The 26,877-nt window shown below is 38.3% G+C and overlaps 1 protein-coding gene across 4 annotated transcripts; it reads left to right on the top strand.

Moving 5' to 3' along the window:
• Nucleotides 1-7,414: 7,414 nt before the first annotated feature.
• On the top strand, nucleotides 7,415-25,969 carry hnf1ba (HNF1 homeobox Ba). 4 transcript variants are annotated; one of them, XM_041994780.1, is made up of 10 exons: nucleotides 7,416-8,276; nucleotides 10,011-10,210; nucleotides 10,447-10,714; nucleotides 10,816-11,051; nucleotides 16,141-16,295; nucleotides 17,388-17,514; nucleotides 18,539-18,721; nucleotides 19,150-19,268; nucleotides 19,636-19,680; nucleotides 23,119-25,969. In XM_041994780.1, the coding sequence occupies exons 1-10, from the start codon at nucleotides 7,897-7,899 to the stop codon at nucleotides 23,137-23,139; spliced, it is 1,734 nt and encodes a 577-aa protein (XP_041850714.1). In that variant the 5' UTR covers nucleotides 7,416-7,896; the 3' UTR covers nucleotides 23,140-25,969. The 4 variants fall into 4 exon arrangements, with proteins under 4 accessions (XP_041850716.1, XP_041850714.1, XP_041850715.1 ...); XM_041994781.1 differs by having other exon boundaries at nucleotides 7,419-8,276; nucleotides 10,816-11,039; XM_041994783.1 differs by lacking the exon at nucleotides 7,416-8,276 and adding an exon at nucleotides 8,845-9,107.
• The last annotated feature ends 908 nt before the right edge of the window (nucleotides 25,970-26,877 follow it).

Raw genomic sequence — 26,877 nt, 5'->3', positions numbered from 1 at the left:
GGGCTTCGGTGGCATTCTGGCAGTGTACTAGGTTTTCTTTCTTGGGGCACAGACATTCTTACCTTTGCAGACCAAGAGCATCAATCATGACCTACAGTGGTGCAGATGATATGACCCCACTCTATTTCTCCATTCATAGCACATCAAATTCAAGGACAGAGTGTTCCCTCGCTGCTACACCCACTCCTAGGTTCCAGTATAATGACATAATCAGTATTTATTCACTATAAACATAAACACATGGTTGTATTTTCTCTTTTTTTATTTAAAGAACATCTTGTTATTAAGCTAGTTTGTTTTGTTGATGTCAGGAAGTCATTGAACTAATCTGGTCATGTCTCAAGTCTGTAATTTATTGGTTTATAGTGTCATAGGTTTGACAATGAGTTTCTGTTGACTGAGCACAGATATATCTATATATATTAGTTTTTTTTATTGTTTGTTTGATTGAATGAATGACTGAGAGAGAGAGGTTTGGTTTGGTTGGAAGCTTGGTTAAAACTTGACCCTAAATCTTCTGAGATTTTAGGTCTCAAAGTGCTAAAAGTTCTGCAACTGAACAGCAAAGGGTTCATAATCTTTCCATCAAATACCTCCTTCCTGTTTCATCAGATGATTTATGATTTATTCTTTACTGTCATATTCCACTAAGGAGTTTTAGAGCCATGAACCTAAAAAGAAGGACACATCAGCTGTATTTTGGCAGCTTGGTTCAATTATAGTCATAGAGTGGAAGTATGAGACTAGGACGGACAAGAGAGTGAGTATATGACGCAAGGAGGTGTCATTTCCCAGACAGTTATCATGTTTGTGGCAATCAGAGAATGGAAAATCTGAAATCTCTTCTGTTTGGTTTTCCTTTTTCAGCACAAGAAAAACACACTGTACTCTAGATGGTAAGACGCAGCCAAACAATACTAAGAGACAACTTTACTGTGAAGTGACTAACAACCAAACCTCAAAGCTGCTCTGATCTAGTGTGATTTGACAAAAGAAAAGAGGAGGAAAAGCTCAATCCCTGATTACACACACACCTTGCGCAGCCTCAAGAGCAAACAAAAGCCTGAGACTTTTAAGCATAATGCAGAAACACACTTAACCCTTTAATGCCTTGTGTGTCATATTTGATACATACAGTTTCTGAGACCCTTTGCATTACTTTATGATAAAAAAATGAATTTTTTAGGGGTTAAGCTTTAAGGGGTTAAATACACACCTTGCTACAATGTGTGTTGACAGAGCCAACACCATCGCTGTGACACACTGCTACGAACTTGCAGCCGCAGGCCTCTCATGCTCTTCCAGAGCAGGATCATCCACAGGTCATGTTTAAGAACTGGGAGGAGTGGATGGATGCCAGCATCTTCATCACTTTCCTCTTCCTTATCTTCACTTGTGTCAGCTGCAGATTAAACTCTGCTCTCCTTGTCATTGTGTGTGTGTGTGTATTTATGTGTGCTACAATTCAACCATCTTCCAATGATTTCTGGGTGTGGTTTTGATATTGTTGCTCTGACTGCGATCAAAGCTGCTGCTTCATCTGATGAAGAGACATTGTGATGCAATCAGAGCCCTCAGCTGATAGATAGATTTATGGCTGATAACATGACAACTTGTTATAATTCGCAGCAAACAGCCGGAGGATTTGCATGATTAATGAGGTCATATGTGGGGAGTTGTCAAGACCTGATGAGAATTGAGATCTGGTTTACTAAGAAATAAAATCATCTATTATATCTAGGCACCCTGTTGAGGTTTGTGGTTTTTTTCCAGTTGACACGCTTTGCTCCCACTGGAGTGAATTTGAATGACTTCATGCTCACTTTAATGTACCAGATAAACCTGAGAGGCGGTGAGAGGATAAATAGAAGTTTAAAGGAAATAAAAGGTTCAGATACAAAAATCAAAACACTTTAACAATTGATTTTTTTTCTGTGACACTGAAATTTTAGATAATATAGAAGCTTAAAGTAAAAAAAACAAACACATTTTAGTCACAAACATAGTGTGTTGTCGGATTTTGACGACATGGCTTTTTTTGTAAGATAAGGCCTACTTACTTTTCACAAGATGAAAGTTTTAGCTACATGTTAAATTTCACTTCACAATAAACTTGCAGCACTTTGTAGTTGATCATTGGATGGAAATAATTCAGGAAATCAGACGACTGAACTCCTGATCCTGACTAGAATAGAATAGAATAGAAAATACTTTATTAATCCCTTTGGAGAGTCCTCAGGGAAATTTGGGTAGATGACCATAGTGGTGATGTTAGCCTTCCTTTCTTAAAATGCACAAATCCACACACAAACTCCAAAATATCAGAGCCTGAGAAGACTTTATGAGCCAAGCTTCTTCTTGGCGGGGAGTGATGAGTTCCTGAAGACTTGTAATGACAATGTGTTGTTTTCTCCCTTTGTGCTCATGTGCAAATTTGGAAACATGTTCTCATAACAGAAAAATCATGGACTGTCATTCCCCTTTCCTGACAGCATTATTGTTGAGCTTTAGGACATCTGAATTAGTTGCAGCCTGATTGGTGAGGTCTTCTCCTGTTCTGTATAATAGAGGCAACCAATATGGAACCAACGTGTTTATTCTTCTTTACATTTATATATTTTAAATTTTTTTTACTAAACAGCTGAGGTATTGATCCAGGTCACGTGACTTGACCTTGAGTAACACTTGAGTCATCGCTTTGATTTATTTAGGCCTGTCTTGACAAGCTCATAAAAGTATACTTGACTTGGATTTGAAGTGGTACTCCTAAAGTTTGACAGATTTTTGTACAATGGTGCCTCAAAATGAAGGCTAAGTCAGCATCCGTCTACTTTCTGGTCTCTTCTGAACTTTCTCCAGCCAGTTAAAGTTTAATGTTGATGCTTGTCTTACTTCTTGCTCTTTTGTGTTCTGTCTTTTTTGTTCCTTGCTTCATCCAATAATGTTCTCTAGTGGTTCTTTCATGAATCAGCCATGATGAGCATTCAAAACAGCCACTGTGTTGCTATCCAGTTGCTGTTGCGGGATGCAATGCCATAAAGAAAAATGTAACTGTTACGTGATGCCCTGGGCTGGATTTAAAAAAAGGGGTGAAGTGCAGTTTCTTAGCCCTGGGATATTTCAGGGCAATGATGGCTCCAGGAATGTGAATAATTAATCAAAGTGCACCATCAAAATGAATCAGAAGCACAGAGTTTTAAGGTTGGAAACTTGTGTAGTTTTGCTTTAAATTCCCAGAATAAGATAATTAACAACACTTCATATTTTACTCTAAGGCTAAAGATTAAAAGGTATTTTATAAATATAAATATATATATATTCTGAGTCAACTTCATTCCTAGATAGAATCTCTTGCTTGTTGTGGTTATTAAAGCAAAGACTTGAGAATCAAACGTTCTCTATTCTGAAAACACTCATACTGTAAGTTTTTTCCTCTTGGTGCTTGTAGGGTTAGTACCTTAAAGGACATTGTTGTCGGTTATTCTTAAGGGTCATGTCGATAGGAGACCTTAATGAAGTTAACACAAAGGAACACAGCTGCAAATCAGTTTGTAGGAAATAAATGCAAACTCACAAAAGCATTCATGTTTTATTTATTTTTAGCATGTCTTTCTCTGTAGCTGAATTTGATGATGAGCACCTTATGGCTTGTGTAGGATTCAAAAGTGCAGATCTTGATACTTGACAAGGAACTTAAAATATGTGAGACTCACGAGTCCATTCTATTTCTGCAAAGCAAAGCTCACCTAACTGTCTCCTGGCTTAAGTTTCAAACAAATATGAATGATGCATGTTTATTAATCTTTTTATATGACTCTTGCCATGAAAGTTAAAAGCAAATTCCCCCAAATTTAGGAATTTTCTTTAAAACTGGAGAGAAAAAATCAGGGCTAAATTTCACATTCTGTTAGTTCAGTTTGATGATCAGACAACAGGCAGTCATCTGAGGAGAGGGGGGGTTGGGGGTGGTTGGCTGGTTCAGGTCGGGGGTAAGGTCCAGATCAGTCTGTGGAACGGTACACGATCACCGGTTTCCTCAAGATCACGCACACACTGTGTAGCCCTTGCCCTCTTTATTTCAGCCATTTTCCAAATGTTCCGGTCTGTGCACTGACCAGGCTGAGGGCTGATGAAGGAGAGGTCCCGAGAGGTCACCGGAGACACCAGATGCAGCCAAGCACACCTTGAGCCAATGTGAGTGCTCACAGAATGTCCCTGAAGCTTGATGGCACAGAGTACAGGTCAGCGTCGGACTGGAAAACTGTGAACACTCATGTTTTATTCTATTTAGCACTTCTTTAATTCATTTCAAAGCATAATGTGCAGTTTTTCCCCAATGAAAAATGTTTCTCAAACAGCCATCAGCCCTGTAATTCACATTTGAATAAAGGGACAGATCCATAAAAGGCAAAGACTCTTGTGCTTCCTTGTTAGGACAAAAGCTCAGATTGTGTTATGTTGCACCAATTTCATATCTTCATTGGTCTACAATTTTGTACCCTAAAGGAAAATAACTGTCACACCAAACTGGACACCTGGTAAATGAGATGTGAATGCAGTGAAACATACTTTATAAATCTCCAAAGAGAAATGATTATAATTATTATTATGAATTATTCAAACTCTGACTAAAGGGTCAGTCTAGCTGGATAGTTAGATTCTGGGGCAGGGGATGCAAACCTCAAGGTAGAAAAAAATAGTTATGATAAGTGGTGAAGCTTATTCAAAGTTTAATATATTTAATAGGTTCTCAACAAGAAGAAAAAAAAAAGAAAGAATAATTACTTTACTACAAACTTTAGAACTTCTCTATCCAATATGTTGCAGACACCATTTACGTTATTGGTTCCCATTATAGATGAATCGCACACATATCAATATATTTAGTTAATTCTGGAAAAATCTAGAACACGGCACCTTTCAGGTGTGTGTTTTTGCCTGGTGTTAGAGACAACAGGTGGACTGTCTGGGTCCAGTATGGTCCCTTGTTGCTCAACATGTGTGGAACCATGATGGGCAGTGCGTGTTCCTCTCCACGCTCCAGTGCACAGGCTGCTTTCACAACAAGCGGATGGTCTGTGTACTGGATAAACTGTTTTTTTCTGCTTGTTATTATTTGTTGTTAATGGTTGACAGATTTTAAATGGAGACATGTGCCAAAAAAAAAAAAAAAAAAAAAAAAACCTGTACTCTGAAGTGTGTGTTTCTTACTAATTTTCCATTAAATCCAAACAAACATATCAGTGTCTTTATTCCGTTTAGTATAATTTATTTTACATGAGTTTTTTCTCATTTACATAAAACCAAATTATGTGAGGTAACAAACAGCCCATTTATTCTGTTATTAACTTTCCTCTAGCTCTGAAAACTAACACTAGAGTTCTTAACTTGTTGTTGGAGATGACAAAGCTTCAGACAGCCAGTAGTTTATCTGTTTTCACTGGGTTGTTAACTTCACCCACACAGCGCAGAGGCTGGCACTTTACACAGCAGAGCAAAGGGAGGCTGAGGTGTACATCTCAGGGAATCATCATACAACAATGGTGGCTGGAGATAAGCGAGCGGTATAATCTGTGTAATGACACTGCAGCAGCAGGTGAGAGAAACAACTACGAGGTCTCACCAGAACAAAAAAGTTCCAAAGCATCAGGGTCATAAAGCAATTAACAATCTTACAAGGGCCTTAACTGTCTGCTGAACTCTTCCTTCACTGTAACCTGGAGTTATTGTAGTCACATTAGGATCATCACGCTGATTTTCTGCACAGCTACACATAAAAAAGTTCCACAGCTTCATAATGGCTAATAAGTTTTAGGGCAATCCAACAAAATACTAATGATCAACCACATTGATACTACACTAAAAGATTATGTCTGACCAATAATTGGCTCAGTACCTTGTTGTAAACCATCATATTCACCGTGGAGGTTAGCAACTCTGTTTTTTGTTTGCGGTAGCAGCAGCAGGTGCTGCCTTTATGATGGTTACATTTAGAAAATGCTTATTTTCTTCTATTCTGAGAAGAAGACCAAACAAGAAATTGCTGAAGTTTCTCAAGAAGGTCATTAACTTATCTTGCACTGCTTCATCCTGAAACTGATCTCAAAAGAGCAGAAAATATGTTCACTATCTAATGAGGAAAAATCTGGACCGATTGCCAAAGCTAACAACCTAGTGTCCTTATCTGATGTCCAAACAGCACATTTCAACATGAATTCATTTTCATTTGGAAAATTGATTCTTAACAAATACAATGTTTATGTTAGTATACTGTGTATATATTTAAAAACCTATGAAGTAATGAAATCATTATTAGAAAAGGAAAATTCTACACCTATGGAAAAAAACTGAAGAAACAGAAAAGTGAAATCCTTTCTCCTGGTGATACAGTTTTAAAGGATTAGTTTGTTAATCAGGAAGTCACATGACAGAAATTCATCCAAAATAAAATAGATTAATGATGCTTTGAGAAAATAGCATAGCATAGCATACCATACTTTATTTATAAAGCACTTTAAAACAACCACAACTAAACAAAGTGCTGCACACAAGTAAAATAAAGATGCACATAAAACAATATAAATATAAAAACAAATAAAAACAATAGAGAGAGAGAAAGAGAGAGAGAGAAACTGACTATAGTGTTGTAAGTATCCCCTTATATATATAAAAAAGTTTATTTGCATGTCTGTCAGTCTAAGATTAAGTAAAGAAAATCACCTGTTAAGTGTTTATCACAGACTTCAGTGCAACTCTGTTGAATAGTTGTTCATTTTCACCCTTTTGACAAACAACTTCCTCTAAATGAGTCGACATATGAACAACTTTTATTAAAACACACAGTTAAATCAGCCTCAGCTGTTATAATGCACAACATAAAGCTCTCTGTTAATAAAAAAAAGTCATTAACGTATTTTAACCCCGTTAAACAACGCTCAGTAAGACTACAGATGTTTATTTATTATATGAGAGAATCTTAATTACCTTGAAAACCTGGGAAGTTTTGCAGAATTAAGGTGACGCCTAATTTGCTTTGACAATTAATGAAAATTAATCCGAATCTTAATTAAACAAATCTAGCCAATCTGATCCACTTTTTTTGTTTTATCTCGTGACGGATAAAATAAGTGATGCTTTTTAAAAACCACAGTTAAATGTGATTCATTTTTCAATTATCCCTGTTATCTTAAATAAAACAGGAATAAAGGCTGGCGGTTAAGGCGGTAACTTTTCTTCAGTTTTATAAACATTTGCTTAAATATTAAAGAAGGTAAAAAAAGAAAAAAAAACTTTAAATAGGCCTACATAAATCGCTTAAAACCAACATATTTTTCAAAACAAATTAGGTTAACAACCTTAACATCTAGTCTATTATTATGGCTTACTAAGTACAAATAAGCATATGTATAAATAAAAAAAGTAAATAAAGCTTCTCTGACTTTTACTGGTACCGATACTCGTGGCGCTTATACGAACTAAAACCAGGGATGTGAATATGTGCAGCTCGCCTTTCTTAAAGGATTTTATGGCATATACAACAGGGTCCGAAGTCCATGAAAGTTTTGCTGATAAGAGGAGCCAATAAAAGCAGCAGTGCAGCAGAGTAAACACGTCTACCTCTGCTCAGAACGGGCCTTCTCCTGAGGATTTACATAAAGCAGCCATCAGCCGGCCCACTCATTACCATGTTTTATATTCCCCTGCTCTCAGAAAGCATCATGGCAAAGTAGCTCCATCCTCCCCTTCAACAGGGAAGTGAAGCTTCTCGGAGCAGGTGTAAGCAGCCGAAAACTCCCCATAGATTTGTAACTTAGAGGAAGACAGGAACTTTATTTTAACTTTTCTCCATTTTCCCTTTCCCCTCCCGGCGCACAGCAGACATATGTTGTGTTTTTAATGTTCTCTAAAATGTTATCGAAGCTGACATCCCTTCAGCAGGAGCTCCTCAGCGCCTTGCTGGACTCAGGAGTTACCAAAGATGTTCTGATCCAGGCCCTGGACGACTTGGACCCCAGCCCGCCGGGCTTTGGAGTAAAACTGGAGAATCTGCCCATGTCGCCCGCTCCTCCTCAGAGCGGCAAGATAAACGGAGCGGACGCGGACTCAAAACCCGTTTTCCACACACTTACCAACGGTCACAGCAAAGGCAAACTGTCCGGGGACGAAGGCTCCGAGGACGGGGACGACTACGACACCCCGCCGATACTGAAGGAGCTCCAGTCGCTCAACACGGAGGAGGCCGCCGAGCAGAGGGCGGAGGTGGAGCGCATGCTGGCGTGAGTTTACTGAAAGAGAGAGAGAAGAGGGGTTTAAAATGATTGAAATTTAGAAAAACAGGCGATTCAGAGGTGAAGCGAAAGAGTTAAAAACGAACTTTTATTTAGGCGAAATACTTGCTCCTTCATTTAATAAAGAAAATCTGGAGAACAGTAATCTAAAAAAAAAAAAAAAAAAAAAAAACTTGGCCAAAACTTTCTTCTTTGTTTACAATTTTAAAATAACGCGCCATGGTTTGGTTTTAACATTCTAGTTACTAATTATCCACATGGATTATTATTTCTTTACCTTTGCAAAATATCAGCTGAACTTAGATCTATTTATTATTAACTATACTCCACCTCTCAACGATAAAAACGGGACACACGCAGCTAACACGAAGACGAAGCAGTTTATCCTAGAGAATTATTATTATTATTATTATTATTATTATTATTATTATTATTATTCAAGTTTACCGATTAAAAAATCCCTTCGCGAGCCGATTTATTTCTAATTACCTTAACTTTAACTACGTGTAATTTTAAAACTAATATTTGAGATTCTGTTGTCTACTAACAGGACCGGAACTTTATCAAAACTAACCCACGTGTAGTGAAGTTATTATTAATTTTATTCTATAAATCATCAACTGAAAGATACACAGTGGCGTGTGATTAGAGTGAATGGAGATCTGGTTATTCATTGTCAAAAGTTATAAACTAACATCTCCCACTTAACCCGCACATTGAGATGAAGGCCTCCACATTCTCCAAAACAAACAGACATGTGTGGATTTGCTGTAATTACCGATGTCCGAGTGTCTGGGGTTTGCTAATCTTTGACTGCAGGTAGGGCCGCATTATATCCCGTTATTGCTCATTATATGTTGCGCTGCGGCTAAAAATCTGCGCGTTACATGGATTGCAAACTGCAGATAAGAGCATTGTATTTATGTAAATTTTCCACGTAGTGATTTATAAGTGAAAAAACACTTTTTTTCTTGATCGTCTACTTTGTCATGTAAGATTGATCTCTAATTATAGAGAAGATGCAATCACAATTTAACATAAAAATATTCTTTAATTTTACTTTTTTTAATTGACTTTATCGAGTCTTCTAAATATTGCAGACACTTGTACAATTTATCTCGTGTTGTAATATGCTGGAAAATATTTTTATATTTGTCATTATTACTATTACATTAAAAAAGAATAAAAATCGAGCTTAAAGTTTTAATTTATGCATAGTCAAAAAGTCAGATTAAATAATATATTTTGTTTGTTTTAATTGAAAGAACAAATTTATCTCTTTATGTGACAGCCTCTCTGAAATGACTTGAATTAACCTTAAAAAAAAACAAAAAAAAACAAACCAAAAACGAAATACAGCCTGTTGAAAAAGCTGCAATAATAAACAGGTTGTCTGGGAGGGAAATTATTGCTGCAACTCTTTTAAATTCAATACCTTAAAAAACAGGGAAGCAAGAAGAGAAAAGCAGATGTGATTTATTTATTTTTTACATAAACCTTTAGTTTAAATTTGAAAGGTTTCTTACCTTCATAAAGTATTTCATCATGAAATTTAATTTATGAAATGATTTTATGGTGAAACATTATACAAAAGACTTTATTTCAGCCATTAAACCTGATTCTGGATTTTTATTTTGAGGGGGTTTCTACCTTCTTTTGAAAGGTGAATTTATTTCAGTACTGAAATGAGTTTTTCTGTTCCTGTGTTTTACCCAAACTCAGAGAGGACCCATGGCGAGCTGCCCGCATGATCAAAGGTTACATGCAGCAGCACAACATCCCCCAACGGGAGGTGGTGGACATCACTGGGCTGAACCAGTCTCACCTCTCCCAGCACCTCAACAAAGGCACGCCCATGAAAACACAGAAGCGAGCAGCCCTTTACACCTGGTATGTCAGGAAACAACGGGAAATTCTTCGACGTAAGTTAATATTTGAGTTTCTCACCGCTAGTCCTAGACCTGTAGTGTGTAGCAGGCACACCACGCTGCTTTATTTGGGTTTCAAACCTGCAAACTTATCAAGTTTTCTAGTCACGGTTGACAGCATATATATGCAGAGCAGCAAGAAGACTGTGCAAGACCTTTCTAGTGTGGAGTAAAAGAGTATTTATTCGTACAAAACATTGTATGAGAGATTTTCTGTTTTTGTTTTGCAGAGTTCAACCAGGCAGCACATGGTTCAGGTAGCAGTATGTCTGACAAAGGCAATCAGGATCCAGCATTTTTTTTCCCAGAGTACAACCCATCTGGTCATGGCATGGGTCAACCTGGTGATGAGGTCGGAAGTGAGCCTTCCTGTAAGAAAATGAGAAGGAACCGTTTCAAATGGGGGCCCGCGTCGCAGCAAATCCTCTACCAGGCCTATGAACGGCAGAAAAATCCAAGCAAGGAGGAGAGGGAGGCATTGGTAGAAGAGTGCAACAGGTTGGCAAATACATCAGCTTCTTGTACTTGTCCTGCTAAGCTGAACAAAAGTGTCACCCAAGCCCCTCTAATTTTCATATTTTCACCTTTTTTTCCTGCAGAGCTGAGTGTCTTCAAAGAGGTGTTTCTCCCTCCAAAGCTCAAGGCCTCGGCTCTAACCTGGTCACAGAAGTGCGAGTTTATAATTGGTTTGCAAACCGCCGCAAAGAGGAAGCCTTCAGGCAGAAGTTGGCTATGGACGCCATCACTGCCCCAACACACACCATCAACCCGCTGCTGTCACACAGCTCGCCACATCATTCCCAGACCAGCGCTTCACCTCCCAGTAAGATGCCAGGTGGAGTTGCTTTGAAGAGCAGATATTTTTTTCTTTATTGGAGAAATTATCTGCTAGTAGTAGTCCACATTTACTCCTGAGTTTCAGTTTAACTTTTCTTTGTGGTGAAACTTGTGTGCGGAAAGGTTTGCAGGCAGAGTTGATGTGATCAGAGAGGCAGAGAAAGAGAAAACAAGTGATCAATGAGTGTGAGTGAGTGAGCTGAGCAAATGCCATTGTTATTCTGATCTTTGAAAACACACTGAGAACAATCTGCATTGTACCTGCAATCTCCACTCCAAAGTCAGCATGGAGAGGCATGACACAAAGGGCAGCAATCCTGTGACAGGCCAGGGTCAGGCCAGGGTCAGGGAGGGGGGACAGACAAATCCAAATCACCTCGATGTCACACCATCATTTCCGTATTTCCTCCTCTCACACAGGTCCTAATGAGTGGCGCTTTAACAAGGAAACTGACCATTTCAACCCTGACTTGATGTTTGCATTCATAGTAATTAGTATTTACAGAGTCTACCTGGCACATACAGCATAAAAACAAAGCTTATTGGTCTGACAAAGCTGTATTCCCTGCACCATCACTCACCTTCCATAAAACTGTGATTTGAGACTCACTCAGAGCCTATTGTTGTCCTCTCGTGTTCGAACATGAGGCCACCTTTGAAGGGAAAACAAATTGTTTACCTTGGCTTGCTCTTTTACCTTTGGATAAACTGGTCTCACTTGTGTATTGTCTGTTTGCTTTAGTTTCTTCGTTGTTGTTGCTCAGAACACCTGACCAGGCATTGACCTCTGGTTGCAAAGCTATAGTGGGGTCAGCAGCAAGGCTGTCATGGCAGAAGGGAAGAGTTGGCGGAAACCTGCCCAAAAAAAAAAAAAAAAAAAAAAAAAAAAAAAAAACCTCAGCTGGCTGCTTACAAGGTGTCCTGCTGGCATCCTGCCGACAGCATCAGCTGTTTTTCAGTGTCAGCACTGACCTGACAATAATATCCCAGCAGGGCATCTCATTGCGTTGCTAGGGCACTGCCTGTATTATGCATGCTTAATGGACAATTAAAATCCTTTGCTACTACATCTCCCAGGCCTTTGATAAGGAGCTCCTCTGACTTCTACTCTCTATACTCTTCCTCAGCAGGAGTTCCTATTGTCTGTGGTGTATTAGAAGACTGCAGTGACTGTAACCTAGGTTAATTTATCTCTGCTGGGCCTGAAGGAGAACTGATTTTAAAGCTCCCCCAATACCCTCCTCCTCCTCACCTTTATGGGTGTCAGTGTAGCTGCTAAGGCTGGGTGCAGACTTGAAACAGCAGGAGCTGTCCACTGGGGTATTGGCTCTTTTCTGGCCAGACAGGACTGATCACCCCTTCTTCGCCTTTAGAGAGAGCAAGAAAGCCCTCCTCCCACCTCCAGTCTTTTAAACCGCTGCCTCACCTTCAGTCATACGTGAGAGGTCACTTCTGGGTCATTTCAAGCAAACTCCTCTCGCTCTGGGAGTTTTTATTGATTCTGTTTTGGTTCGTTGATCAGTTGGTCACAACTGGATAGACAGTCAAACAGTGTGACGTCCAGTTTTTTTGTTGACCTTTTTTCACTTTAGTAAATGAAACTGATCTTATGGGCAGATTAGCTCCTACTTGTGTACTCTTGTGCTGTATTTGCTATGCCTTCATCAACTAATAACATCAATGAAGCTCATCAAATACATTTTTTTTTTACAAATAGTTTATGCTTAATTTATCCTCATATTCAGCAGGGGCAGCCTTAGGCTGTTAACTTCATGTATATGCTCCCAAAACAAGTTCAGTCTCACATGAAAACATATTAATAAGTTTATCCACATGTTAAAACTATACCAGGACAATAAAGGTGGAGAAGTTATGAAATGATAGCCTTTGTCATTGCCATCTCCACATTCTACTTCTTTGTAGGAGTCTTGAAGCTACTAATAGGTGTGCAATATCACATTTGTGACAGTTTCCCACATGTGTGAGTATGTTTAAGGTAGAGTATAATATGCATACTAGGATTTTAAAAGGTAGAAATAGGCTTATAGTTATTATGTAGTCAAGAAAAGTGTAATAATTTAACAAAACCTTTAGATTTTTCTGTAAAACTGTTGTGTTTTGTGTTGTGGAAAAAATGTAAATATTATTAATTCTGAGACTGTTGTCTTCCTGTAGGGATCATTCACATGAAATGGCAGCAGTTGTGGCATGCAAATATAAATATGTGCAGGATTTTTTGCAAGTCCGTACGTAACCATATACCTTAACTCTGAACTCTAACTGTTTGCAGGTTAGAGATACATAGGAAAGTTAGGAAACATGACTTGGAAGGAAGCAGGAAATTGTAGTTACTGTTAAAAACATTGTGCAGGATGAAATTTGAACAGCAGTATCTTGCACAAAGGTGTTCAGAGACACAAAAGGATCTGTGAATTAGCACTGCACAAGAGTTTTTGACAATTTAAACAATGGATATTGGATGGGATCACGTGAGGAACATGTTTGGAAATGTAAAGCATTGACACATGAAAGCTTCACTCAGAAACATAACTTTCTTTGTCTTTATAAGGAAACTACAGCACTCTGTGATTGACTGGGACTGATTTAGTTATTTAAATTTATGCCATCCTTGGTATACAATTTCAGAATACGATGTACCTTGGCACTTTTACACACTGGATAAGTTGACAAATGTGCGTATTACAGGCTTCCTGGTAAAAGAGGTTAGAAAAAATTACTTCCAGAAAGAAAGTGTTATACTTTATGTACAATTTCTCAAGAAATTAGATATTTATTTCTTTAAATTATTATTAATATTACATTGGGGCATTGAATTGAGGGTTTTTGCTTATAACCAAGTATTGCTAGTTATACACTGGTAGATAAAATTGCTGTGTAAGCTGGGATGCATCGTTCTGCACATTACTAAACCAGCAGACTCAGAAGTTCCAGATCAGATACAGTAGTAAGTAGGGGGATTATCTGTGGGTTGCACTGCTTTTTGTTACCTCAGGCAAGCTTGAAACAGATACTCACGCAGAAAATATGGCCTAGCTTTGCACTTTCCTCTGCCCCTTTTCCCAAAGAGCCACAAAGAGGCGACTGGATACGTCCTGCAGAGACCCAGGAGGTCTGTCATATGCAGTAGTTCCACAATGGGCACTGCCTGGGGTTGGGGAGGCAGGCTTTGATATTACATGGGTCACACAGGGAGCTTGAGCCTTTTAAACTGCTGAAGTACCACTGCTGCCACTCCCCTTCTGAGGTTCTTGTCCTCCCCCTGCTCTCAAAAACCAAGCCTCAGTTTTTTCTTTATTGTGCCAAATTTTTTTTGGTCATAATTCTCGAAGCAGGATCACAAACTTGTAAGATTATCATGTTTAGAAATTAAGTATATATATGTGTTTTAAATATTGTCTGACTTTGAATGGTGGAAGTCCTTCTGAAACTGAGGTTCCCTGCAGCTAGAATTCCTGCCAGAGCCAAAGAAACAAAACTGGCCTGAATAGCATCCTTTTCTCCCTCTGACACTTAAAGAGGTCGCCTAGCTCTGAGATAACTGACTTTTTATGAGTCCTCCTCTATTGTGTAGCAATGGGGGTCATGAGTCCAATGGAGTGCTTTATTGTTCTGTAGCAGTGTTTACAAGGCATGGCGGGCTGTTGTGGGGTTGATAGTATGTTGCAGCAGACAATATGAAGTCTGCTGGCTGTATGAAATGGACAAGTACTGAGAGGATGAAATATGACACTGTTGCTTTGCTTTATCTGTATTCAAAGCAACATTATCAGATACATGCTTGCTTGAAATATGTTTGCTTTCTTGCAGATAGTTATATGAAAAGTTTGATATTAGTTACATGTTTGTCTTTTAAATGATGCACGAGCCTATCATCCAGTCAGCTTATAAAAATATACCTAAAGCAGGAAGTAAATTAACAATAAGAACCTTATTAACTGTTTCCATAATAACGCCAGTGTGTTTGGGGAAAACTTAAATGTATTCCTCTTGCAGCATGCATTAAGAAATCGATGCCCACCTCATTGCTCACCTTTCGTGTCAGAGCCTCTCCCTCTTTTTATCTCAAAGCGGCTGTATATCAATACCTCCTGTCATGACAGACCAGCTTCGGTTGGGCTCAGGCTGTCACACCCAGGTCAGGGACGGGGGGCTCGGGGAAGATGGGAGATTTGAGTGCAAACAGAGTCTGTCTCTGGACTGTCACTGAGGGAGGGACGCTCCCTGTGTCCCTGTGAGGCTGAACCCACAGGATAAGAATGTGTTTGACATTGCTTGTAATTGTGTAATGTTTACTCTGTTGGTATCAGAGGGGGCCTGCATCAGCAAACAGGCATTTGATTGTCAGCTATGGGTAGGGGGGGTTAAAGCATTCCTTTGGGCCTCCACTGAGAGGCAACAAGGAGTCTAGACATGGGACTGAGTGATGGTGCTACATTTATTTTCATTGCTGCATTGTGAATATGTGGAAATATGTAAAGATGTTCCTGCTTTTATCCTGACAACTTTTGAGCTGCTTTTCTTTATAACTCACAAACAGAAATGAAAGGAAAGTTGCACAAATTAGGACAATTTTGTGCAGCATTGTTTATTTTCATTTATTTCCCCCTCTATAACCCTCTATGTTTACTTTGGCTTCTCCTGATGATACTTCACCTCAACTATAGTCTGAATACAATGTTTTTACTTGTAGCTGAGTACTTTGAATTGAATCTGACTACTTCCTCCATCATTGGTGAACCTTCACGCTGACGTAATTAGGCACATCGTCAGCAGCATTTGTGTGCTGATCAGAGAATCTGATGGGAGTTGTGCTGTTGTGAGTGCGTGTACATAGTGAATGGCCTTGGCTGAGCTAACAGATAGCAGTAGTGCACGGGTCAGTGTGTGTTTGTTTGCTCTGTCCTCCCCTGTCTGAGTCAAAGAGCAGGTGAGTCTGGTTGGTTGGGGTCACAGCGGTGCTGCCTGCTCTGCTGTCGCACTGCCCTACATACCTGTGACAGCTGTGGCACTCAGGAACTGTGAGCTAGCATGCTAACCCACTGTCTCTGTCTGGTTATTCCTTTTAGTGCGTTACAGCCAAGGCCCAGGTGAGGTCACCTCCTCCTCCTCCATCAGTCACCACAGCAGCAATGCCATGGCAACCAGTCAGTCAGTGCTCCAGCAGGTGTCTCCAGGAGGACTGGACCATAGCCACAGTTTGCTGTCACCTGACGCCAAGATGGTGAGTGAATACACCTTGGTCTTTGTAGCCTCAGATTAGATAAGAAAAGGCCAGCATTTAGCTTAAACGTACAAAGCAGGATCCTAAACCTCCTCTCCCATGGACCCACTGGTAAGTGCCAACAATTAGCACATTGTGCTGGTTTGTTTGGGAGGTGGTCACTTGGCTGTACTAGCAAGCAGAGTGCACCAGGCATGTGCATCGCTCTGCCAATAAGCCTGACAAAGAAACATTTTGTTCTTATTGATTAAATGCCTCTCATAGAGGAACTTAAGGTGGAGCCGCACTTGTATGCCAGAGAAGTTACGCCCACATTTTATTCTGCCTGATGCTTTATCCTGCATCTGCAGTCCTTCTCCCCACTAGTCTAATATTTGATCAGTGGCCAGGAAACCTGTGTATGGACCCATAACATCTGAGTTGTGGTGCAAAAGTACTTATGATAAACAATCTAAAGACAACATCCCTAAAACTGTCACTGCAATACAATTGCAATCCATCTAAAGTGTTTATTTTGTTTGAATCGAAAAAAACATTAAGTTGGAGCCGTCTAATGTTCAAACTTTAGCCTAACTTCCCTCTCAGGTCACTTCCTTCTTTTGGAGCTACATTACGTGAAATGAGGGCAGGCAGTGTATTGCAGCAGGTCAGAGATGTCAGGGTGTTTTTTGCCTGCAGATGTGAGTCTGGTAACTCAAATAGACACAATCCCGTCAAAGGGAGTGTCCATGCAGACATTACTGTAAAGGTGTGGCTGTTGTCTAAACCACTTGTATAAATTACACCTGTGGGTGTGCAACAGAGACCCACACATGGCCTTCTCTGAGACCATTTTACCCTTTTTCTTTACATTTTTTCACTCTCAGTATTTGTTTGTCTACTGTGTATTAGTAGAATTACTCAAGAGTAGTTTTGTACAAAAGAATCTGAACTAAGTCAACATTTATGTCTGTTGTTTGTTGAGCAGCCAACATCTGTTTTCACTTTGATTTAAATAGCAGCTCTCATAACTCTGAGTGTTGTATTCAGCTAAAAACAAATAATACAGCAGTAAAACAGCACTGAAATTCCATTTCCCTCATCTCTCTTCAGATTTCAGGTTCAGGTGGAGGACTTCCTCCCGTCAGCACATTGACAAACATCCACAGTTCCCATCACGGTCATCAGCAGACACAGAACCTCATCATGCCTCTGTCTGGAGTCATGGCCATAGCACAGAGTAAGTCCAGAGTCCCTCAATATGACTAAACATTTAATTTTATCCTAAATTTTTATAGAATGAAACAAAAATGTACATTTGTTATAAGTAAATTATTTGGTTTGATATAAACATTGAAGGACAACAAGGAGAAAATATTCTGTTTTGCAGTAGATCAGATTATATATTAATTTCTAACATACTTATTATCACGTAGTCTAAAATTCTATCCTGTCAAACTCTTCATCCTCCAATAATCTCTGGGATTTTACATTTATTTAAGCCTGAAATCACAGACAGCTTGTCTTTGCCCTGGATTCTGTTGCAATAATTACTTTAACTATTTTGTAAACTCAATATGAAGGTCACGTGATAACATCCCATGCTTTTTAAGATTTCGTTCCCAAAGAGACATCACCAACTACCATGTTGTCTGCCAACATAAAAGTGACTAAATTATCACCCTATGTGATGCCAGTAATGCATTTGATAAAGTTGGGATAGAAAAATGTGTACCAATAACTTACACCCGCCTTCTTATAAATGCCTAATTTTATTCATTTGGGAACTAATGGGGATACTAATCGGAGTTTTGCTGAAGGAATCTGGGTCCATTATATGTGAAAACAAGATTTCAGTTGTTCATCAGAGTTAAGTTGTCATTGTCTGATCCTTCTCGTCATCATTTGCCATGCATTGTCAGTCAGCCTCAGATCTGGGCTACAGGTAGGCCAGTCAAATGCATGCACACATCAGTTTGTAGAGCAAGAGCAATACTTGCTGACCTCAAATTCTAAATCATGATCAGTGGCTTTTCATAATTTTCCCCTCTTTTGTACATTTTCATTGTGTTTATATATGTTTTAAATATTTTAAAAGAGAATTTTAAGCATGTTGAAGGAGAATTTCTGTCAACATGTGGAACAGACAAACAAGTATAAACCCATAAACAAACCACCGATTTGGTTTTTGTTGCATTTTTTAACCTAACAACTTTTCATTGAATGAGGTTTTAACACTGACTTGATCTAACGGTACTCACCAGGTTTAAACACGTCACAGTCTCAGACAGTGCCAGTGATCAACAGCGTGGCGGGCAGTCTTGCAGCGCTGCAGCCGGTACAGTTTTCCCAGCAGCTCCACAGTCCTCACCAGCAGAGCCTGATGCAGCAGTCTCCCAGCCACATGAGCCAGCAGCCTTTCATGGCGACAGTCACACACTCACACAGTTAGTAAATCAACTTTACTGTCTTCTGTGTAACTGCCTCTTGTGTGAATTTTAATTAGAAAAGAAAAAAATTTCTATGGATTGGGGAGGTCTGTGCTCTGAGTGCTTCTAGATGAAAATTCTAATAAATCCAGACTATTTTATATATTTATAAAAGTTTCTTTTGTGACCTCTTGTTACAATTTTTGGAAAAGAACATGAAGTGTTTTTTTCTTGATAATCCATTGCGGAACACTGACCTATTATTACAAAGCAGGAATACATTTGAAAATAATGACCCCAAGGTCTGACTCTCTTCACCAGAATAAATTTTTTGTGCATGTTTTCAAAATATCTCATGTCATTAAAAGCAGAAAGTTCAACAAACATCTCAATATAACCGCTGCAGTTATTTGAATCTAATAATGTGCTCCATGTTTCTTTTATAGTGTATTCTCACAAGCAAGAACCCCCACAATACTCCCACCCGTCACGTTTCCCCTCAGCTATGGTGGTCACAGACGCCAACAGCATCAGCACTCTCAGCTCCATGTCCTCAAGCAAGACGGTGAGTTTTTTACCCACATCACATCTTTGCAAATCCCAGTTAGACTCACATCTGACCTCTCTCTGCCTGCTGTTGTCGATTTTAGTCAAAGTAATCATTTATTTTGGGGTGTTTGCATGAGAATGAGCATTAAATTTATGATACTGCAGTTTCTTCTGGAGTTTTGCTGCTGAGTAATTCTTTTGCAGCTTGTTCCAGCAGTCCATTAATTTCCTGCTGATACACATAAATCATCCTTAAATACTCTGTGCACTTACGGAGCAATCAAAACACACACCAACAGCAGCAGCTAGATCACAGCAGGGAGAAGTGTGTGTGAGAGTGTGTGACATGATTGTGTTGACTTATTTGATTCCTGTCATATTAGGATGCTCCTGTAAACAAGATGGTGCAACTTGGGGGTCTCTCCTGGGTAAATACAACTTTATTAGTTCAATCACCCAGCTTTAATGAGTGAAACCACACACAGACCTAATCACTAAAGTCAGTTGTGGCTGTGCATGCTGATCCTTTTACTTCTTCTTTGGGGCTGCTGATGTTCAAACAACTCTAGACAAATAAATAAGATGGATGTAAGGATAGGACACTCCTCACAATCCCCATTTCCTCTTAAACAGCTGTCTAATCAATCACATGTTCCCTCAACCTGAACACCTCTTGATTAATGCTCCCTCTTTTCACTTTCTTACTTTTATCTCCTTGGTAAGAATCTCCTCTGTGATCAGGAAATGAGTCTTGTTAATCAAAGTTCTCAAGCCTCATGTGCTGCTTCTTTCCTCCATGCCACAGTGAGGCTGCAGATGAGATGAGCCTGGTAGGGGGTGGAGATTTTTTTTTTTTTTTTTTTTTTTTTTTAGCAATTATGCCTCTTCCTCTTTCCTACTTCTCCCTCCTGTCCGTGATCACTGTAGCCTGAAATGTTGTCCACGGTGCTTTCACACGCTCAATTTCCCACGCTGAGGCAGTATGCTCATACCGTGAGTTGCTGCTGTACTCGTGGGCTGGCGGGAAGGCAACTGAGATTGGTGTATCCTGTGGCCTGTCAAATATGTAACAAACAAACAAAAAAAAAAACTACCCACACACAAAAAACCCTAAAAGACAAAACAAAAACAAACTTATTTAGTGTCAGCACCCACTAATGGAGCTTCAATCCTCTAGTTAAATAAAAAAGAAAAAAACAAAACAAAACAAAACAAATTTACAAGTAGAAGCAGTATGTATATAAAATGATCAAATTTCACTTTTAGAAATACAAAACTATCTAAAAAAAAATTTCACATTTGATTCATAGGTTAAATAGAGATTAAAACAAACTTTATGTAGTTACGGTGACAAGACACACGAACTGAAATAATATGAGAACTACCGTCTCCAACATTACATCATGGAGCGGCAAACTATCATGATTTTTGATAAACAATTAGTCTTGTTCATTTTCTTATCATCCAAAGTTCATCAAGAATGAATATTTTGCTTTTTTTTGAGTATTGATGTTTGAAACATTTACATCAGTAACAAACAGAGGTTATTTTCTAAGCTTATTTTATGTTTTTTGTAAAATGTTTGCCTGAAAAGTAACTGTTGTCAAATAAATTAAAGAGAAATAAAAGTAACAAAATATATCAAAACAGCTTTTAAGTCTATAAGATTAGTTGTACCGTATCACAACACAAAATGTTACATGTTAAATTTCAAAATCTTCTTTCTTTTTTTTCTTTTTTTTAGGAGAGCAATTTGCTCAACAACCATGTATTTTCTTATCAGGGCGTTGTTTAATGGGGGTAGCCTTCTTTTCGTGACTCGACTGACTTGCTCATGCTTTATTACGCTTGCTGTTTACTAAGAACCCTCCATTATACCTGAGTCTGTTTGACGCTTACCTCTACTCAGGGCCTGGCATCTAATGACTCAGGTCTTGGCTTCAGGTCAGCTTTATCAGGTGAGGCTGTTTGCTGGCCGGAGAGTCATTCTGGGGTCAGCTGCGCCCACCCCCGGAGAGGCAGGTGAAAAATAAATTCCAGAGTGGAAACTGAGCTTTTCTGAGTCAGGAGAAGAGGGATGGGGAATGTATTTGGTCAGGTGTGGCACATAAAGGTGGAGGGATGAAAGCAGTAGTCAGAGTAAAAGAAGCTATAGAAGTAGAAATTTTGCTTTTGTATTTTTGCCCAGGAATAGATTAAAAATAATGCACTAAAAATGACTAGAATCAACATTTATATGTGTGTAATGATATTGTTTCAGCTGTCCAGATACAATACCCTATGTTTTTCTTGAGATTAAAGTAATTCTTGAAGAGTTCTCTCTATTTTCCTCTTTGGCATGTCCACCACAGTTATTGTTTTATTCTCCTTGAGGTTTGTTGCTAGTTTGGATAGCTACTTCTTCTACTGAATAACAACAACTATCAATGTAGTCTAAACTGCCACCCTTTGCTTCAAGCTAGTCAATGGAAATGTGTCAGATTCACTTTTGTTTTTCAAAGCTTTTAACGTGATTGTTTCAGAGTTGTTCCAGTAATGATTAAGAAACAAAACAAAACAAACAACAACAACAACAAAAAAACAAACAAAAAAACAAACAAACAAACAAACAAAAACAACAACAAAACAAACAAACAAAAAAACAGCTGAAATTTCATGATATGTGATATTCAGAAAATAAACTTCCCCAAAAATTATTCCACTGTGTATTAGCTATCCAACAGGAACACAAACACATCCCATTAACAGCTGTCAGAGCAAACAGAAGCAAAGGATTATAAATGTGCTAAAAAAACAAACAAACAAAAAACCAAACAGAATAGGTAGCAACCAAAACAAATCAGCAACATTTTCTACTTAATTTAAGCCTTTTTACTGCTTGTTGACTCAAGAAGCTAACTGACTTCATTAATGGTTTTGTCCTCATTTTGAAGTGCTTTGTGTTATAGACAGCTGTTGCCAAGTCAATGTTGGAATATAAACTTTCCTGCAGGTTATCTGCCACTGATCTAAGCTTTCAGAAGGAAGAAGGCTCTATTTTAGTTTAAACTATTATGCTCCTTAAACATAACATAGTAAGCCATAATAAACTACATATGAAGTAAATTGGCAGAGTAACATTAATACTCATGCAAAGGATAGAACGCCAGTGAGTGATAGTTAGGTGTTTTATTCCTCCACCAACCCTCCAACCTCATATTACAGACTTTTTACTATATTGTCAGCATATGTCATTGTGTTTGCAGCTATATCTTTTAGCCTCTTGAGGAGAAAAATGAGCTGTTGCAAGATTACGTTATCAAAATGTAAAACACCTAATTAACTGCACATGCTACTTTACCCAATCATTATATTATCTATAACTACTGTAAGGTGTTAACAACACTTTAAAATGGATGGCCATGGTGATTATCGTATAGTAGTTGAGAAAAATGAACTACTATCAAGTTTAAATTTTGGTCCCAATAAAAAAACAAAACAATATAAAACAAACAAACAAAAAAAAACCAAACAAACAAACAAAAGAACCAAACAAACAAACCCCCCCCTCCCAAAAAAAAACATATTAGGATATTTTTTTCAGTGTAATGCAACCCAATTCACCAACACTGTTCAATATGGTCTCAAAACTAAACATGAAGTTCAATCTTTCAGTTTTCTAACAACAAAAACTTAAATGTATGAACCTAAAATAGTAGACTGAGTTGTTTCAGATAGACATTATAAATACTCTGCAACTATATATATATATATATATATATGTCTGTGTGTGTGTGTGTGTGTGTGTGTAACTGGACAGATTGTATTGATTGTTTTATGTAATGCAGGTTTGCTTTGTTTGACATCTTTCTCCTTTTCTTTTTCAGTGTCCTCTTCAAGCTTGGTGAGAGCGTCCACCTGACTTCCTTGCTGCCCGGCAACCAGAGCACATTTTTCCACCCTCTCACCGCGGTAACCATGACATCTCTTAATAGCCTGTGACAGCGTGCTGGATGATGAGTCAGTCAACAAACACAGAGGAGTGACGATGGTTGGGAGGCAGTGGAAATGACAAATGGGGACAGGGGAGTGAAAAAAAGAGTCTGGATTCACCTTTGTGGCACAAAAATGATCAACAAGGATTTATGATTTTAACACAATCTTTAAAAAACAGTGTTCCGTTTTCCACACCCCCTTTTAAAAGTCACCTTCTGTTGTCACATTTCAAAGGAACAAAAGCACCAAAATGAACTTTGTGGACCTAAATAAAGGCTTTGAGATGGCTTTAACTGTGATTTAAGGTGGAAATATGAGGACACAGTGACACTAACAGCGGCAGATGTAAACGAGGAGGCTGAGGAACGCCTGTGCTGAAAGTTTGTTGCCTTGCTTGTGAGCAGCCTATATGACAATCAGAATAACCTGTATTGATCTTGTGCATTCATTCATTCCTCACTTGGGCTTTAAAGGAGTCTTCCATGTTATTCTTTCACACTCAGTTTACTCTGCTTGCATCAGTGCAAATGATGAATGCCTGTTCATAGTTTCAAGTTGTACAGTGTGTATACTGTGATTGAAAAGACTTTGACAATCTTGAAAGGACTATGCAATGTGTTTATAGGTGTAAGCAATTGCTTTGTATAACTGGATTCTGCACAAAAATCCACAAACTGGAGGCTGGACATTAAACTGCAGTTGGAGTTTCTTGCAAAATAACACAAATGGATGACTATGTAATAAATATACCAAAGAGTAGGAGTTATAAATGCAGGGAGTGACTCGCAAGCTTTAAATGTAGCCCTTCCCCTCCATGAAAACCTCTGACTGTTTGCACACAGGTTCAGGTGAATTTCAGGAATGGGACTCACCCTCCCTTTATCTCTCCTGCTTCCTGCTGCAATGTGAAATAGGACAAATATTGTTAATAACTCCTCATTATAAATCAAGGCAGGATCCCCCTGGGTTGAATGAAAATATTGACAAGCATTCAGAAACCAAACAGACATTAAAGAGGACAGTGTTGTGACAGCAGTGGCTCTAATCATACAGGAATCCAAAGAAGCTGTTGTGGGCCAAGACACCCACGCTGACAGTATTAAGGTGTGTACAGACAGAGAATTTGACCCTGAATGGAGTATTTCATCCTGACTATGACATTTGCTACATGCACTGGCTCCAAAATTTGCATCGAATTAGTTTTTCTTTCACTAAAATTCCCCATAAGATGTAAAAGCTGTTGTGATCATAAGTGTGCAGATCCGGTCTCCTGCTCAATATTAGGTCATTACGTTGTTATTATGATGCAGTTGGTTTGTGACTGTTATAGGCATATCTGCTGCCAGCTGATCAGAGGGCACTCATACCTGTGTGACTGGACATGATTTGTTTTCTTCCTTATGTATTATTTTTGTATAAATTTAAATCAGTCTTAAAATCATTATTTATACTTTCTGAAAGAATATTGGTATTTGAAGTAAAATGTTTGTTTTGTTCCCAAAATGAACACATTTCTGTGGTTATTTTCATTCACATTGTCATATAGCAAATGGGATGCTCAGTGCTTGGTGCATTTCTTATTTACTTTTCACATCACTTTTAATATATATCAAAGAAAGTGCTGCAGAAATAAATCTATTGGAGTTATAAGAGCAATAAATCCAACTGGAATCTCGATTCATAAGACTTAAAAGTAATGCTTTTCTCAGCAGTAGAAAGAACAGGTAGTTCAGCGTGTGTTTATAACCTCGTCAAATATGTCGTGGTATTGCAGTGTGATAAGAAAACAGCCGCTTTGAAGTTCATGGATCTAAAGTGCACATTTCATTTCAGGCAGTAAGTTCACTGACCCCAACATGTCGACAGCTCAACTCAGCCTTTATCTGGTTGTAACCCTAAACGCACTGTAAAAAATAGTTTCCAGCTATGTAATTGTGTATACTAAAAAGTATGGAGTTTGTAATGACATCAAGCATTCATTCAATGGTGTTTTTGGTCAGGGTAACAATCTTTTATTAGCTCAGTTTTAGTTATAATGCAGTGCTGTACAAAAGATTTGAACCACTCATCGTTTCTTGATGTTTTACTTCTAAAGAGCCAAACTTTCTTGTAATCTTTTGAAGTGTTCTTGTGCAAATAGCTTTCCAGCTTTCTAAAAAAAAATTAAGTTTTCCTTTGAATATTAGAAAATGTTTTTAAAAAGTGTATTTTTAGTTCAGACAGGCAACAGGCTTATTTGTAGTCATGAATCTTCCCCAGAGCCCAGACCCTCAACATTATTGAAGCAGAGTGGGATTATCTTGCCAGAGAATGAAACAAAAGCCAACACCCATAGAAGAGGTGTAAAATGTCCTTGAAGATGTCTGGAGAATTATTTCTGAAGAATACAGAAAGCAATGAAAGAAAAGTTTGCCTAAGATGGTTCAAACTGTGTTAATGAATATAGGTGGTCGAATATTTTTATATGTTATTATCTTATTTACTACATTTCCACCTGTGGTTGCACATGTTTCAGTATCACTGCATATATTTCCTGTTTTTCTAGCAGTATTTAAAGAAACAAGGGGTGACTCTAAACATTTGCACTGTACTTTCTTTCTACCATTTTAAATATAGTTAAACTTGTGTATCAGATTGAGTTTTTTTTAGGTCTTTGAATCTGTAAAATCTTAATATCCCATTTATTCTTTTGTTTAATCATTTAAAGTATCTTCTCTTTATCATAAAAAAGGTTTTACGAGAGTTTGACCTACATTTATTGTCTTTTCCACCACTTGGGGGCAACAGAAACAAACTCAAAGCACAATACCAGCATTTTACAGCCTTTACTGGGTTTTCTTTTGTTTGTTATTTTCTTCAGAGCTGAAATTTTTCAAAATTACCTAAATCTTTTGGTACATTGTGTTCATGCACCATTCTGAGTTGCACCAACAAAAAAATGAAATAGGCTGTAAATGTATCTTAATTTCTCATGATGTTACGCTGCCTGGGTTTAGCTTCCATCACTCTGCTAGTCTCAGTAACAGTATCCAGTCACTTGTGTCATCAAGTACAGTTGTTTGAAGTCCTCCAACATACCAAGAAGCTGTGGCAAAGAAACCTCCCTTGTTCTTACTTTGCCGAGTGTTTAAGTTGTACCAACAGGTAACAGCAGCACATTAAAGAAGTCCAAAGCAGTGCAGCTCAGTTGCGTAGGGTTGGACATATGCAGAGCAGAGTGGTATAAATCTTGCTAAATAAAGTGGAGTGCAGAAACCACAGGCAGTTTAAGATTGACGCTTTATTCACAGATAAGAAAGCAATGTACACTCAACAAACAGTATTTGCCATTAGCAGAACAACAATGCTGGCATATGTTTTAGCACATAAAACAAAGTTTTCAGTCTACCTTTGGATGACTGGGACATGCTGAAGCTGTTGTTGTCCTACAAAAGATGTCTGATATAGTAAATTTGCAGCCATAAAATCACAACAAAGTATTGAGAGACTTCAAAGATCAATAAAGTTCAGAGTAACTGCAGTCATGAGACAGTTATCTATAGCTTGATGGAATTTTATATATTGGTTAAGATCCCTTCTTCAGATAATAAGACTTCATTTGTGAAATGTAAGATTTTTTTAAATGATTTTAGATTAAAAACATACTTTCA

The sequence above is a fragment of the Melanotaenia boesemani genome, chromosome 9 (assembly GCF_017639745.1).
Source record: "Melanotaenia boesemani isolate fMelBoe1 chromosome 9, fMelBoe1.pri, whole genome shotgun sequence".
NCBI lineage: Eukaryota > Metazoa > Chordata > Actinopteri > Atheriniformes > Melanotaeniidae > Melanotaenia > Melanotaenia boesemani.
Note: the sequence above shows the minus strand (reverse complement) of the source record. Positions and strands in the feature narration are given on the sequence as shown.